Raw genomic sequence first — 16,991 nt, forward strand, 5'->3', positions numbered from 1 at the left:
AGGGCCTATTAACTGTGCAGGTAGAAAAGCTGTGGAAAAGCAAGTGGCTCATCAAGCAGCTGAGGCGAGACAAGGGGAAACACAAGTAACAGGTGGGTTCGGTTCAGCAATCACTGAACCCAGGGTTTGTGCAAGGATCTGTGCTGGGTGCAGAGTCAGGGGAAATGAGGCATTCAGGCTGGAGCACTGCTAGGCTGGAGGGTCACTCACACACATAAGCAGATAAGGCTACACGTCCTGCAAGGGGCAGATTTGGGGCATCCTCTCTTCTGGGGCAGCCAAGGGGTGCAGGGAGCAGGCCTGGCCGGGCCAGGGCAAGGGCTCGAGCACACAGCTCCCTGCAGGGCGGAGGGCGGCGCGAGGGAGGGATAGAGGGAAGGGAAAGGAGAGCGTGAGCTGCCTTAAATGCTTGGAATAATTCCGCTTCCGTTTGGGAAGCCGCAGCCTCAGTCCCGACGCGCCCGCCCAGCACCAGCTCCGCGTCCCCGACCGGTTCTCGGCTGTCCACTCCACCACCATGGCCACCTCCCCGCAAAAGTCTCCCTCTGTCCCCAAATCCCCTACTCCTAAGTCGCCCCCGTCCCGGAAGAAAGATGATTCCTTCTTGGGGAAACTCGGAGGGACTCTAGCCCGGAGGAAGAAAGCCAAAGAGGGTGAGTGTGGCCAGGCCGCAGGGGCGGCAGGGGCCAGGGTCGTGGGCACGGGGCTCTGGCTGGCCGGGAGCGCGCCGCGGAAGCCGAGTGAAGAGAGGGGCGCGGCGACTCGTGCGCGCGCGTCCCGGGAACGTGTCGTGTCGTGGTGGGGGCAGGCGCGCCCCGCGGGCCTTGGCCATCTCGCTGCTGGTGGTCGCACTGCAGCTGCTCTCCAGGGCCTGGCGGCTCCGTGGTGGAGCAGCCGGGCCGGGACCAGGCAACGCCCGCTCTGGGCAGGGGGCCGGGGCCGCGTGGCCAGAGGGCCCAGGACTGCGGACCCGCCAGCCTCAGCAGGGAGGCGGCGTCCTCCTGTAGGCCCCAAGTCCCCGCCCTCTACGCGCCAGAAAGCTGGCATTTTCCAAGTTTCTGCTGAAACTTTTCTGGGCACCGTCACTTTCACTCTTTGGCTTTCGTTGGTCTTTGAAAGCAGGTCGTTTTCTAGACCTGCTGAAGTCTAGTTGCAGTGACGGCCTCTTTGGATCTTGCCTACCCCCAGGGCCCAGTGGTGCTCTCTGTTAATGAGTAGATCAACACCAAATGTTTGTTGAATGAATGAGTGAAAAGCTGGCTTTCCTATTATCCTGTAATAATGATGAACTGGAACCCCAGGAGAACACCGGAGTGAGCCGCACACACTTAGCATCATGGCCATGACCCTTCTGCGAACTCAGGATTTAAGAGCTCTTGCAAAAACCATTTCCTTTTTCCCACTTGGGTGAATTGAAGGGCTTATTTTTTTTCCAGGACAATTTGCCTGTAAAATATTTTCTCTCACTGGCAGATTTCGCATCCTGGTTTTTCGTTTGAAACTGAGGTGACAGCTCAGAAGTTAGTGACAGATGTGTAGACAGAAGTTGCTTGATTAAGTTTTTTGATAGAATGCTCAGTGTTATGGGAATAACATTGTGATACTAAGATACAAAATAAGTTTCTTGTTTCTGAGTTACCTTAAGGCACAAAAAAGAAGTTCATTGTTGAGAATGACACAGCTTGACCCAAAGGGCTAGATTTGTGTCCTTTATCTTGAAGAGAGAAGCAGCAAAACACATCCCCCAAAATATTTTCCCCAATTTGGTTATTTTGGTAAACCACTGAGTCATGTGCAGTTGGTAGCAAATCATGAAATCCTGGACTTGGCAAGTCCTTGTCTAAACTACCCCTTGTTTACCTATGGTATTCCTGAAATGGGCTCTCTAGTTTAAGACAGTGCAAGTCAGAATTTCTGGAGTTTATGGCCTATTAGGAGAGCTCACCCCACCCTTGCTGACTCTTTAGAAAAGTTTACTTCACTGTGAAAGTAAAGACTTGGTCTGTCTGTATTGATTGTACTACTGTCTTATTCATGGAGCCGGGAGCATGAGTCTAATGGTGGCCCTTCACTAGTTTTAGGTGGGCTTGCCTGTTTCCTGAAGTCTTCCCCTCACCAGGCCGCACATTTTCTGTTCCTGTAGGTGCTCCTCATAGACAATGTTTTATGGCTTGCCGCCATCCCATCTCTTCTGTTTCACTCAAGGTCTGCGTAGGAAACAGAAGGTCACCTTAGTTGGGATTTTGAAAATAATGTAGGGAAGGGACTATTTACAGGGTTAAGTGAACCCAAAGGGGTGATGCGGAACCTAGGGGCTAGCAGCAGGCAGGGGGAAGCTATGTCCACTCCTAGACCCAAAGGGACAATGGGACCAAACCAGAATCCATCAAGGCCTGGAGCTCTGGAAGGGGGCGGCCTGACGGGAGCTGTAGCTATACAGGGACAGAGCCACTGTCAGAAACTCGGAGATAGATTGAATGGGGAGTTACGACACAAGGGAGACCTGCATTTTCTTTTTCTCCTTGCCCTGAATACTGGTACTTCCAATTGACTGGACCCAGTGGGAAGTCATCAGGGCAACGGATTCTGGGTGATGTAGGGGTCAGCTTCCTTAGGGCACAGAGCGGTGCAGAGAACAGATCATAGTGGGGGACAGTGAAAATAACTAGCAGACCCTCTCAGAGCAAGCTGCCCAGAAGTCAACGGAGTGCACTAGTAGTCCAGCGCAGCCAGCCAGGTGTGGGGCACAGCCGTCACCTCCTTTGTTCTAGCCTAGACACCATGTTCTATTAATGCAGCCGCCGAGTCTGCTTTTCCTTATTTTGTCAGCTACATCATACTGTTATCTCTCATGGAGCTTGTTATCAGTGGCAAGATATTTTTATGTTTATTTCTCCTAAATTATTCCCTTTCCTACCTCCGATTTATTCAACTGGGTTTTTGAAATCAAGTGCAAGATCTTATTTAATCCTTGTTATACTAAACTGTTAACTCCTGATTCTGTCATTCAGTCTATTAGCTAATCCAGGGGGTATAAATGGGTACGTTGAAGAGCATATGCTTCTCCTAAAGGGGCCAGCCTTCACCCAGCCCCAGCTGCTTGCTGCTGCATGCCACCATGAGCCCAGTCAAAGAAGGCAGTGGGGTTCATCTGAAATGTCCTGCTCTTGGTGAGTGTGTGCTGGGTCTTGGTGATCAGCGCTGTACCTTGCCAGGGGCCCACTGACCATCACTTCAGCAATCATAAGGTTAGGTCTTGCTCTGGATCGTGCATCATCTCAGAGCTCTGTGCTTTGCAGAAACTCCCTTCTTCCACTTTACCTCTAGTGTTCTAGAACGTCCCATTCTTTATGATTCCTCAAGATCATTGATGTTGTTCTATCCACAGATTATTTCAATGCTTTGGCATAGAAGTCTCCTGACCCAGAGTCTCTCAGTCATTCATTGGATACCTGTTGTGTCCCACTGTAGGACACAAAGATTGGAAGGACATAATACATGTTAGTTAGATATTTAGGTCAATAATTTTATAGAAAAATGTGTCTTCCCATGAACACTTACTAGCTACATTATAGAATGACTATAAGTCTCCTAAGAATACATTAAAACTAATCATCACTCCAGTGTTTTCGTAAGAAAAAAATAGCGTTACAGAGGCAAGAGATAACAGGTTGAAAGCATGGTCTTTGGGACTAGACACTTTTGGGCTTCATTTCTGGTCTAGCTCTTTATTTATTGCAATGATTTAGGACAAGTTCCCTAGTCCCTCAAAGCCTCCGTTTCTTCGTCTATAAAATGAGAATAAAAATTTCTTCCTTACATGGAAGTAGTGAGGTTAAATGAGGTAAAGTATGTACTATGCATAGCATGGCACAAATAACAGTAGCTATTAAAACTGACAGCTCAATTTCACATAGTCTTTATATGTTGAAATAGTCTTTTCATTATTGACTGCAGAAGATTCCACAGGTTCTGCAAATGGCCTAGTAGTCCATGACTGTATGAAGCCCAGGTAAACACTGTTTTGGTCCCTTTGGAAATTAGGAATCTTTTCTTGCAAGTCAGATCCTCCTGTTTCCAAAATGTCACATTTAAGCATTTAAAGATATATGGGCCTCCTCTAGTGAATTGTGGTAAGAGGCTTTTGTTTTTCTCTGTGGACCTTCTCTTTGGGGTTTCCAGTCTCCATTTCTGCCATCCATGCCCTCCTGTGTGAGTCCTTAGACTAGCCTTTCAGAGTCCACTTGCCAAAGGGCCACTTTTCATCTTTCTTCCTCCAGATCTGTCCTCAAGACTTGCTCTTTCCAGGAACACCATCTTGAAAGGTGGTTGCCAGCTGAAGGCACCTTAAATTAGTTCAGCAGCAATGCTTATTCCTATCATTTGCCCATTTATTTATTACTCCTCAGCATTTTACATTTTGCTTAATGTCTGAAGTGTTTAATAAGGGCTTTAATTTAATATTCTTTTAATAATCTAAGACTTGCCACTCTGGCTCTTGTTGGCTGTCCAGTACAGCTGGGGGAAACACCCAGACTCTGCAACTGATTTACAGTTTCTAGCGTGACCAGAGCCCTCAGCACGGCCGAGTAAGCCCTCTGTCCATGTCAGCTTGCGTTCTCATTTCCCAAAGTGCCTCCTCAAACCCTCAGTGCTCAAGCTCTTCCCCAGACCCTGAGATAGAAAACTAAGAACCAGGTATGGTCTTATTAAGTTTCCGTTCAGTCCCATCTGTCCCCACAGCTACAGCTCTCCTCTCGTGCTCCCTTCCTGTCCTAGTCCCTCCTGTGGAGGTGTCCCTTCTCCCCTTGCTCAGGGGGCCAGTCATTTCCCCCTTCTTCCATACTTGGCATAGCAGATGCCCTTTTCTCATGTCCTCAGTCTTTTCACGCGCCTCTATTCCCATTACATTCTCTAAATGTGTTTGAGTCGTTCCCATTTGAAGAAAAGCTCCTGATACTGGTCTCCTCCTAAGCTACTCACCAAGGATCGTGAAAGTATTGAGAGTACCAGGTTTCCCTTTCTTGTCTCCTAGTCACTCCCTGTTCCCATTCTTCCCAACCCACTATTCCCATCCTTTCTGCACTTATATGAGTGCTTCGTGTGTGCCAGGCACTGTGCTTAGGTGCTGGGATACAGCAGAGAAAATAACAGGCAAAAACCTCTGCCCTCTTGCAACTTACCTTCTAGTAGGGGAGGCAGACAATAAAGAGATAGATTCATAAAATATGTGTCTTTTGTATCAGTGGTGATAAGTGCTCTAGAGTGAAATAATGCAGGAAAAGGGAAAATGTCATGGTGTGGGATGGTTGGCAATTTAAATAGGATGGCTAGAGAAGACCTCACTGAGAAGGGCATATTTGAGTAAAGACCTGAAGGAAGTGATAAGAGAGCCATAGGCATATCTTGGAGAAGAGCACTGCAAGCAGAGGGAATGGCCAATTCAAAGGCCCTGTGGCAGGAGTGGACCTGGTGGACTAGACGAGAGAGTGAACACAGCTATGGAAGCTGGTCTGGTCTCGGGGGTAATTAGTCAGGGTGGGGCAGGTTGTGTAGGACCCTGAAGGCCCTCCTAAGACTAGGGTCTTTAATCAGAGTGAGGTGAGGAGGTTTTGGAGGGTTTTGCACAGAGCAATAATATGGCCACCCTTGTGTTTTAACAGGATCACTCTGATGGTGTTAAGTGACTAAGGGGACGGGGGTGGAAGCGGGGAGGTGAGTTAGGAGGCTGCTGTAATGATCCAGGTGAGAGAGTAGTGGCCTAGAGCTGAGAGGCAGCAGTAGAGGAGCTGAGCATAGCATTCTGGATATAGTTTGCAGGTATAGGAGATAGGACTCGCTAAAAGATTGGATGGAACATGAAAATAGAATCAAGATGATTCCAGGGTTTGAATGCCTGGAAAGATGGAACTGAACAGGAGAGCTGGTTGGAGGAGAAAGAGCAGGAGCTCCGCTCCATCGCTGTTCAGTTAGAGGTTCCTATTGGACTTCCCAGTGGTGTTGTGTTTGCAGTTGGTTCTAGGAGTCTAGTCTAGTGGAGAGACCCGGGCTGGAGACGCATCACTGCGTAGGTGTATTTAAAGCCATGAGACGGAAGGGGGTCATCTAGGAGAGGAGGGCGAATGTAAAGTAGAAGTCCAAGGACTGGGCCCGAAGGCTTTCCAATATTTAGAATTTGGGAGATGAGGAGGAACCAGCAAGAGAGGCTGAAAAGGAGTGGCCAGCGTGAGAGGAGGAAAACGGGGAAGGGGGGGAAGTGCGGAGCCATGGAGGCCAGCTGGAGAAACCATTCTCTTCCCACTATTTAAACTTCCCTGGCTGAGGCTTCCAAAGCCACTCTTTTTCAACTCTGACACCACTTGGGCTCTTGGTGGCATTTGATATTATTCAACTTTGTCTTTCCCTTGAAATTATCTTCTCCCTCAGCCTTACCCACACGAGATTTTCTCCCTGTGTCTCTCGTGACTTTTTCAGACTTTCTCTCAGGCATATCTGTTTGCCTCTGTAGCATTTCCTGTTTTTCTCTCTGTTTCTTTTTCTCCTGTGTATTACCTCATCTACTGCCATAGCTTCAATGCCCTAGAATCTACCCATTGATGATTCTCAAGTCCTGATCTTCACCTGTAGTCCAGATACATCTTTCCACTGTCTCCTGGCTGTGTCACAGGATCCTGAAACTCAGCAAGCCCTCGATGGAATTATTTGTCCCACTTGCCCAATGGGGCTTCTACTCCTCCAGCATCCCACCAGCTGCCCAAGGTTGAACTGTTGTGGTCATCCTTTATTTCAGAGGTCAGTGACTTTTTCTTAATGGGCAGATAATAAATAGGCTTTATTTATTATTGCTGGCCCTCTGGCCTCTCCTCAGCTCTTCCCTCGTTGCCACAGATGATAGATAAATGAACAAGCGTGGCAGCATTCCAACAAAACTTTAGTTATGGGCACTGAAATTTGAATTTTAGATAATTTTCGTGTGTCACAAAATATCCATGTACTTGTGTTCTTTTTTCAGCCATTTAAAAATGTGAAACCTATTCTTACCCCCGCCCCCAGGCTGAACATAAATAGATGACAGGCTGGCTGGCGTTGGCCTGCCTGCTCCCCTCCCCCCATTCCTTTCATCCCTACACCCAATCATCTCTCAGGAAGCCCTGCTGATGCTACCTCCTAAGTATCGCTGCCTTAATTTGGGCCTCATAAGTGCTCTTTGTCGTGTTTGAGATTGTTTATTTGTAAAATATTTACTGTATTTTCTACCTGAAATAGTGCGGTATCCACCCCCTGGTTTCCCTCTCTCTGGCTCTTTTTTGTTCAGTCCACCTTTCATCCTTTTGCCAATGTGTTGTTTTTTTCAGACAAAGATAACATCTTCCCAAGACAGACTTCTGAGCAGGCGCTCAACACCTTCACAGTCGCTCATTACCCTAATCTCTTCTATTTCGCTTTTAAGAAACCTCCATTTTAGCTACGCCAAGCCACTTTTTATTCCCCAGACACATGTTCTTCCACGTGTTTTAATGTTTACAGATGCTGTTCTGTGTTTCTGGAATGACCATCTTCCCTTCTCTGTTCAACAAACTCCTGTTTGGTCGTTAAGACCCAAGCCTTAGATTTCCCCTTTTGCATGATGCCCTCGGCAGCTCCACCAGGAAGAGTGAGATGCCTCCTTCTCTGTGGTGCCACACCACCTTGACCCTACCCCTGCAGTGGCACCAGCCACACTGCATCGCAGCCGCCTGTGGGCGTGTGTGTCCCACACTACGGTGAAACCCCTCCTCCAGCAGCCCTCCTGCCTCTTGTAATACTGAACACAAAATGATATTGGAATTTCTATGGAATAAGTTTCCCTGTGTTTACCCTGGTGAAAATTGCCCACCACTGAGTGGTTGTGTAATATTAGACAAGTCTCTTTCCTTTTGCCTACTTCTAACATCAGGGATTAGGCTAAATAACCTCAGGGGACCCTTGCCACGCTGGTATTCTGTGATTTCTGCACTCTCATTTCACCAGGCTTCTCTCAAATTCAGTTTTATTGTCTGTGCGGGGTGGTCTGGGAATGACATCATCACAAAGACCTCTTTCTTTCCTCCGCTAATGAAGGCACCTCTGTGTCGGGAGGAGGAGATGGAAGCCAGGATAAGTGGGCCCCGGCCCAAGGACACCTCCATATTAGGAATCCGTCTCCTTGTCTCATGGAATATCTCTATTTGGTTAACAAGTGCAGTTCGTAATTATGTTTTAGCCATTAGTACAGGGTGAGGGCTGAGATCCTCACGTAAACATCTGTGAGCATCCAAAGTCTCCACTCACTGTCCAGGACAAAAGAACACATTTGGGGAAAGCACTACAACAATTTCAAGACTAAAAGACGTTTAAAAATGAAATGAAAATAAAATACTCTTTAAAAAGTTGTAAACATCCTGTGAAGTTTTCAATGTTCTGTAGGCTGGAACCTGTAAGAAATCCAAACCAGGGCTTTGCCTGAGGCCCAGAGCCCCCAGGATAAGGAAGCTTCTTCAGCTGGCTTAGACCCTCATCCTTCCCTTCCTTTTCCTGTAGACTCCGGGAGGACAGGAGTGAGTGTGTTCTGCTGACATCTGTGTCCTGCCTGAGTGCCTAGCACCGCAGCAGGGTCTTACCAGGTGCCCTCAGAATGGTTCTGAACTAACTGCCTAAATCACCATTGGGCTTTTTACTCCTACTGAGGGGGTGCCCTGCTTACTTCAAGTTGTGTTCTAACCTTGGATGATGTATCTAGTCCCCTGATGCCAACTGCTAGTCGTGTGTGTGTGTGTGTGTGTGTGTGTGTGTGTGTGTGTTTTACAAAACTGCCTCCTCCCTTGCGCAGGAATCATTTTACCTTTTGTGAGAAGCCATTATCGCTTTGCCCTGTTGTTTGACAAACACACATAGGCCCCTGAGACCAGAGGTTTGGGTCCTGGAATGCGACTGTGCAGGGGTGGCAGTGAGCCTGCAAGGAGACCTGCTGGTCAAGGGCGGTGAGGACACCGTGTATCCAGGCCAGTGTTCTTTGTTTTCATGCAGAAAAGCTTGCTTTGCAGAAATGGCATTGCTCGTGTTCATGGTAGAGTGCTCGCATGCCAAAGGAATGGGGTGAAACAGCCTCTTTCCAGCGTTTGGGGGAGATGGGAAATGGGCAGACTGAAACTCTGCTCAGCTTCATTTCCTCAATCCCTACAAAGTTAGGGAAATCTGAGTCAGTTAGAGCAGGGCCACTATCGTTACTCCTTAGCAAGAGAGCCCCGTCTCTGCAGCTCTCCCCTGTTCACGAGAAAGAACCCACCACAAGGAGAGGATGGCGTGAGGCCACACCTTCGCTGAGCTTTGCCTCGCTGTGCTCATTGCAGCTGCTTGGTTTCTGCTCATGCCTGGGACACGTGTGAGTGATGTGGTTTGCTATAGGACTCACCTAAAATCTGATCCTACCAGCGTTTACTAAGTGATAACTCTATTTGCTTGGAATGCACCCGTCTGCCAAAGCCTTAGAAAAACCAAACTTTTTGACTAGCATCACTTCAGACCAGTGTTAGGGAAACATCAGGCCATGGGTAGAAGCAGTGAACTTAATCAGAAATATTCTGAACAACTGAACACTTTGCACCTGATTTTTTTTAATGAAAGTTTTTTTTTCTTCCCCATTATAAAATTAGCCCATGCTTACGGAGTTTATGGCAAAATTGAAAAACAAAACAATCTCAAAAGTACCAACTCCCAAAGGCAATCAATTAGAATTTTTATTTATTTCTTTCTATTCTTTTTCTTCATTATAACTTTTTTTTTAAATTGTGAGTATACCATGCATATTAAATAGATAAATATTCTGTATATTTTTTCATTTATTACTGTAAGGTGAATATTTTTCATGTTGTACTAATCTTATCAAATGTATTTTGTATAGGTGCATAGTATTCCGTTGAGTGAATGTCCTATTTATTTAACCATTTCTTTTGGTTCCTTTTTTTTCCTTCTTCTAGAAACAATGCTGCCTAAAGCTTTTTTTTTTTTTTAAATTCAGAATAGTTTCTCATGCATGAAGCCCCAGAAGTGTTGTTACAGGGTGAAAGGCTGGCAGTTGGCTTGCTTACTACCAATAGTTTGTAGTTGATAATGAGGGAAAAATTACTGCTTTCTGTCTGAGTGGTCTTTCTCATAGCTTCTTTGGAAGGAAAACCAACATTGTTAGGCTGAAAGTTTCTGTTTGCTCCTGGCTGGCAGGACCACCAGGTCACCTAAGGGGTGGGGTGGGCAGGCGAGGCCTCAGGAGAGTGCAGATTGCCATTATGGTCAGTAACGTGGTCAGAGTGAGCTCTGGTACCAGCAGGCCTTTAATTCAGAACATTATCCGTAGCCACCCTTCCATGCACATGGGCTCCATGTGTCGCCCCGGCTGCCTGCTCTTCCTTATGACAGAGCCCAGCTTGTGGCCACCTTGGCAGTGGTCATCCTTGAGACTCCCCTGGGCATCCCAGCCATCACTCCCTGTCCTACTGGAGTGGGATCCAGTGGGAGTTTGGTCAAGAAGTCCCTCCTTCCTTTGATCACTTCCTCCTAATTCCCAACTTATGAATTATTGGGCATGCCCTACAACTTGGTCATCATAGACAAATGGGAGGGAATTGCAAGACAGTGGGCTAAGTGCTACATGGACAGCTGCAGGTTCACAGGGTTGAGGGACCCTTAGGAGACAAGGTTCTTGGAGCCAGAGGAAGAACCTTCAGGTTGACAAGAGCAAGGGCAGGATTTGAGGAGCTGTCTGCATTTTAGTTGGATTTTAATAGAGCAGGTTGTTGTTGTTTGTTGTTGTTGTTTTCAAGCTGATGTGGGGATTTTATTTCATAGAAAAGCAACATCTAGAGAATGCCACAGACAGCCCTAGTGTGTTTAAAGTCCTATGTATAAATGTGACAGTTGCTCATGATGACAGCATTGACACACTGAAAGATGCCAAAGTACTTTCTGAGTCTAGAAGTCAAATTATACTCAATATGGTTTTAATGTCCTTGTCTCAGAATTCTAACATGCTGACATTTGGTAAACCACATAACTGTCCAATCATACCTTTGTGATGCCTAAGTCTTCTGGGAATACATAAACTTACTCATACCTGTCTGGCATACCTCAGGGGCTCAGTTTTCCTCAACCTGCATTAGGAGTCAGTAGTCAGGTGTCTTATTTCATCTCCTGAGGATGGATCTGAGCCAGCTGGAGCATGCAATTATCATGCCAAGCACCCCAGGGAGTGTTTCTGGGGAGTCACCCGTGGAGGCAGACGCCCTCCCTGGGAGTGCCGTGTTGAGGCTGTTTGTTTCATCGTTGAATCATACACATTCCCTTCACTCCCTCCCTCATCTCCTTTAACATCTAGAGGCAACTCCCCTTGTCTGCAGTGTGAGAAACACAGCCTGACACTGAGGAGCCATAAATGATGTTCTTCATCAAAACACAGCAGATCCCCTGGGTGAGGGTGAGGTTGGACTTTACAGGGGCAAGGCTACTGGCCTGTTTTGCTCCCTCAGTGACACAGAGGCGGGTGTCAGGGCCCCCAGTGACACCAAGGGGAAGGCTCTGCACTTGTTTCTTTCCAAGGTGCATTCATCAGTTGAATAATTAATGTTCCATTTGCAGTATTGTGCTAATGTCTCAATTCAAAACAGTTGTTCCTAAAGCAGTTTTTGGCTTGGCCAATGTGGCTTTGGCTGTGGGGTACACTGGGGACCCCTGTGGGGAGGCAAAATGAGTCTGAAGAAGGGTCTGCAGCCCCAGTCACTAGTTTAGGCACAGGACACCCCAGGTCCATTGAGGTGGGCCCTGAGATGGCAGGGTGCAGAGACTCTTGGCATCTGTTGGGTACCTGAGTCCTGAATCAAGGAGGCTCATCTGAGTCTAGGGTGGGGTCTCAGACACAGAATCCTGGGGACAGAAGCTGGCCTAACTTAGCAGGCACGTCAGGACCCTAGCTGAGCAGGTGAGAGGCCATGGCAGCCAACAGTACTGAGGTGGACTCAGGATACCCTCGCCCCACAGAATGGAGGTAGGTGGGAAGGCTGCCAATGCCCACGTGGGAGCCTAGGGCTTGCCTCTCTCACCCCAGCCCTATACATTCCAGGCTTGGAAATAAACTCCCCGCCCAGTGGGGAAGGGTTTTCCTGTTTACCATAAGGCTGAGTTCCTCCTTGGCTCCCAGCCTGGTGTGGCAGACCTGCAGAGGACAGGTAGTTAGTTAATCACAACAGCTGAGAGAAGCAGGGGCTGCAGGAACCCACCGTCTGCATCAAACACAATTCCATTTAAAGCAACGTGAGCTGCATGCCCTTTGCAAGGAGTAGCAACTCTCTCTTAGCTGAGGCTTGCAAGGCCTCTCTGGGGGAGGGTGGGGCTCAGTAGCCCCTCCAGCACCTCAAGTGCCCAGAGAATGGAACGATTCCTTCCCCTGCTTTTCCTCCACACCTGCCATTATGGTAAATTACAGGGCTCCCTTGATGACTATGGAGAGGCAGATTGATTTGTTCCTTCTGATTGTCACTGTGCTGAACTTGGTCAGGGTGATGGGCACCCAGATTTCACACCTTATAATGGCCCTGCCAGGGGTGGATGTTAGCACAGTTGGGACTTGACACTTCAATAAATCAGAGACATTCTGCCGTGAAGATCAAAGTTCAGAATTGCTTAAATTGGTGTTAGGGCAGGTGGGAAACAGGAGTCCAAGGCCATGAATTGGATAGATAATAATTGTCGTTCAGTTGGTAGGGCCTGAATGTCAGCTTTTCAAATGATATGACATCAATTTAAGTAATTTGGGCTCCCAGTTACCTAGCCCTTTCAGTATTACTGATTCTGAGACGTATGATTCATGGTCTAGCTTATGCTCCTTATGGAGGAAAAAAAAAAGACAAGACATACAACCTTGCTTGTATCCTGGTATCAGACAGTTGTGTGTGTGCAGCATTGGTGTGAATGGGTTGTCAGCTTTCGTGGGAGTGTGGATGACAATTTCATGTCCTACCTGGGTGTGCTGTTACCTCCCCAAGCCACGCCTGCAGCCACAACCTCTCTCCTGAGCTTCAGACTCATTAGCATGTGTGTGTCACGGGACTGTCACTTGCACACAGAGATGTACCTGGGTTTTCACACAGGGCACTGAATTCCCAAAGGCTTCTGATGAGGTGGGGACATGCTCTGCTTTCTGATGGCAGCTCAAGTCCAGAGGAAACATCTGAGCCAAATGGAGGAGTACACACTTTAAAAAGTACTGTAACTATATTGAGATACAGTTCACCCATTTAAACTGTGAAATTCAATGATTTTTTTAGTATATTCCCAGTTATGCAAACCTTCACACAGCCAATTTTAGAACATTTTTATCACCCCCAAAGGAAACCGTGTGCCCATTAGCAGTCATTCCACCTTCTGTCCCCATTCCCTGACCCCAAAGTAACCACTAATTTATATTCTATGATCTATATTCTATGTCCCTAGATTTGCCGGTCCTGTACATTTCATGTAAGTAGACTCAAATAATATATGGCCTTTTGTAAGTGGCTTCTTTCACTTACCATTGTATTTTCCAGTTTCATCTGTGCTGTAGCCTGTATCAGTAGTTCGTTCCTTATTATGACTGAGAAATATTCCATTATATGAGTATACCACATTTTTTTTATCCATTCATCAATCAGTGGGCATTTGGATTGTTTGTACTTTTTGGCCTTAAAGAATAATGTGACTATGAATTTTCCAGTACAAGTTTCTGTGTGGACATATGTTTTCATTTCTCTTGGGTAGCTCCCTAGGAGTGACATCGTTGCGTCATGTGGTAACTTTGGGTTCAGGGTTTTGAAGGACTGTGAGGCTGGTCCCCCAGTGGCTGTGCCATTTCACATTCCTGCCCACAGTGGATGAGGGGTCCAGTGTCTCCGCATCCTCATCCCCATTTGCTGTTCTGTCTTTTTGACTGAGGCCATCCCAGTGGGTGTCAAGTGTGGGGGTCGTTTGTGGTTCGCTGTTGGCTAATGATGTTGAGTATCTTTTTGTGTAGATCATCTGGGCATTGTTTTTTAAAATTCCGTAGAGATCAGTGTGCGTCTCCTCAGTCCCGAGCATAATGAGAGCTCTGGCCGCTAAGCCAGAAAGGTGCATGCTGAGGAAGTCTCATTCTCCCATTTTTTTTTTAAACATTGGCTGGGAGCACCGGAGACATGCTGCATCTTGTATTAGGTGAATTTTATTCTGCAGGATGACTGTATTCCTGAAATATTTCCTGTTAAGCAAATTGTCATAATCTTATTATCCCACTGGCTTTCATTATTAAATTGGAAATTATTTGGCTGCAATACAATTTTAGCCCCAAATTGTTAAAAAAAAATCCTACCGGGAAGTAACAAAGATTTAAAACTTGTACATTTAAATGAAATGTAGAGCCCTGTCTAGGTGGCTTTTTGGTTGGAGTGTTGTCTTGTATACCAAAAAGTTGTGGGTTTGATTCCTGGTCAGGGCACATACCTAGGTTGTGGGTTCAGTCCCTGGTTGGAGTATGTATGGGAGGCAACCCATTGATATTTCTCTTTCACATCGAAGTCTCACCTTCCCCCTATCTTTCTCTGTAAGATCAATTAAAAAATTTAGATAAAGTGTAGAAATTCTTAATGATATGCTATGGCTTTTCAAATAACAATTGTAAACACTGACGAAAATGACAAAAGTGGTGAGCCCTTGTGCTGTGCTATTATGGGCCAGGAAATGTGGCTTTATATGTATCAACTTATTTCATCTTCCTTACAACCCCATGGAATAGGTTTTATGAGCATCTTTGCCCCTTTACCAATGGTGAAAGTGGAGGATAGAGAGGCCACGTAACTTGCCCAAGGTCAAGGGTAAAATACCAGTTAAGGTAATATTATAACTTATCTGCTCTAACAGATAAACCCCAAAGTTTCAGAAGCTAAACACAATAAAAAGTTTAATTTTTGCTTACAGCAGAACTTAGTGGCATTGTTCTTGGTTGGATTGCATTCTGCCTGGTCATTCAGGGACCTGGGCCCCTTTCATCTTATGGCTCTGCCTTTCTGCAGGTTCTGAGTCCTTGCCAGTCAGATGGTGGGTGAGAAAGAGAACAAAACTGCAGTGGGAGGTTTTTATGATCCAGGCGTAGACGTGATGGAGATCACTTCTGTTCGCTTACCCCTGGCCAGAACTCAGTTATGTGGGCACACCTGTGTGCAAGAGAGGCCAAGAAACATAACTTAGTTGTCTGCCCAGAGGGAAAGGAAATGAGTTTTGGAAAATACATGCATCATTCTGCCATTACTTGCAAGTGGAAGTCATGGGATTTGAACCTGGGCTGTCTGGCTCTAGAGATTTGCACTTCACTAACACATTCTACCACCTCACTGTGAACAGTAGCTCAAGGTCTGAGAAAAATGTGGAGAATTGCACAGGCTTTTACTCAGTTTTCTTCCCGTATGTAACTGTATTTGGGGACCCGGATGCTGTGCACTGTCTTTCAGAAAAGAGTAACCACAAGAACAAATTAATTGGGTGTTCATGCTGTGCCAGTACTGTTCTAAGCTTTTTATACATTCTATTTCATTTAATTCTCACAATGGCCACGTGAGATGGGGAATTTGTATCCTGTCCATTTCCCAGCTGAGGAAGCTGAAGCAGAGAGCTCGGTTATGTGTCCACGGCCAGGGAAGCAGAGGTGTCCCGGGGCTGTGCACATCCTCGTACAGAGTCAGTGGGCTAGGTCAGGGAGTGAAAGAAAGAGGAGAAAAGAAAGCCACCAAAGGTACAATCCACAACTGAGCCAGGGCCTTGTTTGAGTTCAAACAAATCAAGTCATTTGGGACACAGTCAGGAATATGGTAACATTCACTGGAGATGTGATGACATTCAGGAATCATCATTAACTTATAGGGTGAGAGAATTGCAGTGTGGTTATGTTTGTTAAAAAAAAAAAAAAGGTCCTTATCTCTTCAACATGCATCCTGAAATGTTTGAGGACGATGGGATAAAATGCCTGGGGTCGGCCTCACGTGCTGCCGTGTAGGGGTGAGGTGTAGACGGATGAACGTGGCCACGAGCTGCTCACTGTTGTCAAGCTATGGCGGGTCCATGGCACATGGTTGCCCTAGCGTCTCTACTTTGGGGCATATTTGAAATTTTCCACATTGATAATAAAAGAGAAGACTCTGATGATGTAGACCTTAATGAACAGCCTTTCTGTGGCTACCTGGAGAGTACGTGAAGTGATGTGGGTGGGCTCAGAGTTGCTGAAGGACAGCTGAGCAGCCTGCTTTGTAAAGCAGGTGTTCGGGGATTCTGTTTGGGAGCCATTGGCCAGTTTTTGAATTCTAATCCTGAGGTATCCCTGGAGGCAGCATTTAGAAGAATTAAGCTTCCGAAGATGAGCCCTGGGGACTCCAAAAGGCTGGAGTACCGGCTTCCTGAGTGAGGTGGAGACCAGGCCAGAGTCTGGGCTGTGCCCTGGCCAAGTGGCCTCGGCACAGGCTAGTTGTGCAACCCGTGATGAATATCTTGCTGAAAGGTACAGCACAGCCCCAGGCCCCAGCTGCACTTTAATTAAACAGTGAAAATCTATCAAAGACTTCGCCTCCTTAGCCAGCCAGTTCTTCTGAGTCCCAGGTGAAGCCGGCTCTGGGCTGGCCACCGGCCAGAGGAAGGTGGGCTACAGGCCCTCCTGAGTCCCTGCCTAAAATCAACAGCCAACGCTCAGCAGCCCGGCTTCTGACCCGATGCAAATTAAACATGGCATTTGGAGATGGTATTAAATGTCCTAAATCAATATTCTAGAGGCAAGATCAGAACAATTAAAAACCCTGATTTCCTCCTCAGATTATTGGAGTCTATATAAATACAAGTTTTTCAATTCCCTTTTAAAACCCAGTGGACTGAGAAAGATGGGCTATGCTTGGCCCATCATTTATTTTATCCTCAATGTCTTTTCCATTTTTACA

At 46.7% G+C, this 16,991-nt stretch overlaps 1 protein-coding gene across 1 annotated transcript in view; it reads left to right on the forward strand.

Annotated features, from left to right (window-relative positions):
• Window positions 1-396: 396 nt before the first annotated feature.
• Window positions 397-16,991, forward strand: part of PARVA (parvin alpha) — a 156,282-nt gene continuing 139,687 nt past the window's right edge. The window contains exon 1 of the mRNA XM_028516060.2: window positions 397-653. Coding sequence (XP_028371861.1) covers window positions 518-653 — 136 coding nt within the window. The 5' untranslated portion in view covers window positions 397-517. The remainder of the gene's footprint in view (window positions 654-16,991) is intronic.

This window comes from Phyllostomus discolor, chromosome 6 (assembly GCF_004126475.2).
Source record: "Phyllostomus discolor isolate MPI-MPIP mPhyDis1 chromosome 6, mPhyDis1.pri.v3, whole genome shotgun sequence".
NCBI lineage: Eukaryota > Metazoa > Chordata > Mammalia > Chiroptera > Phyllostomidae > Phyllostomus > Phyllostomus discolor.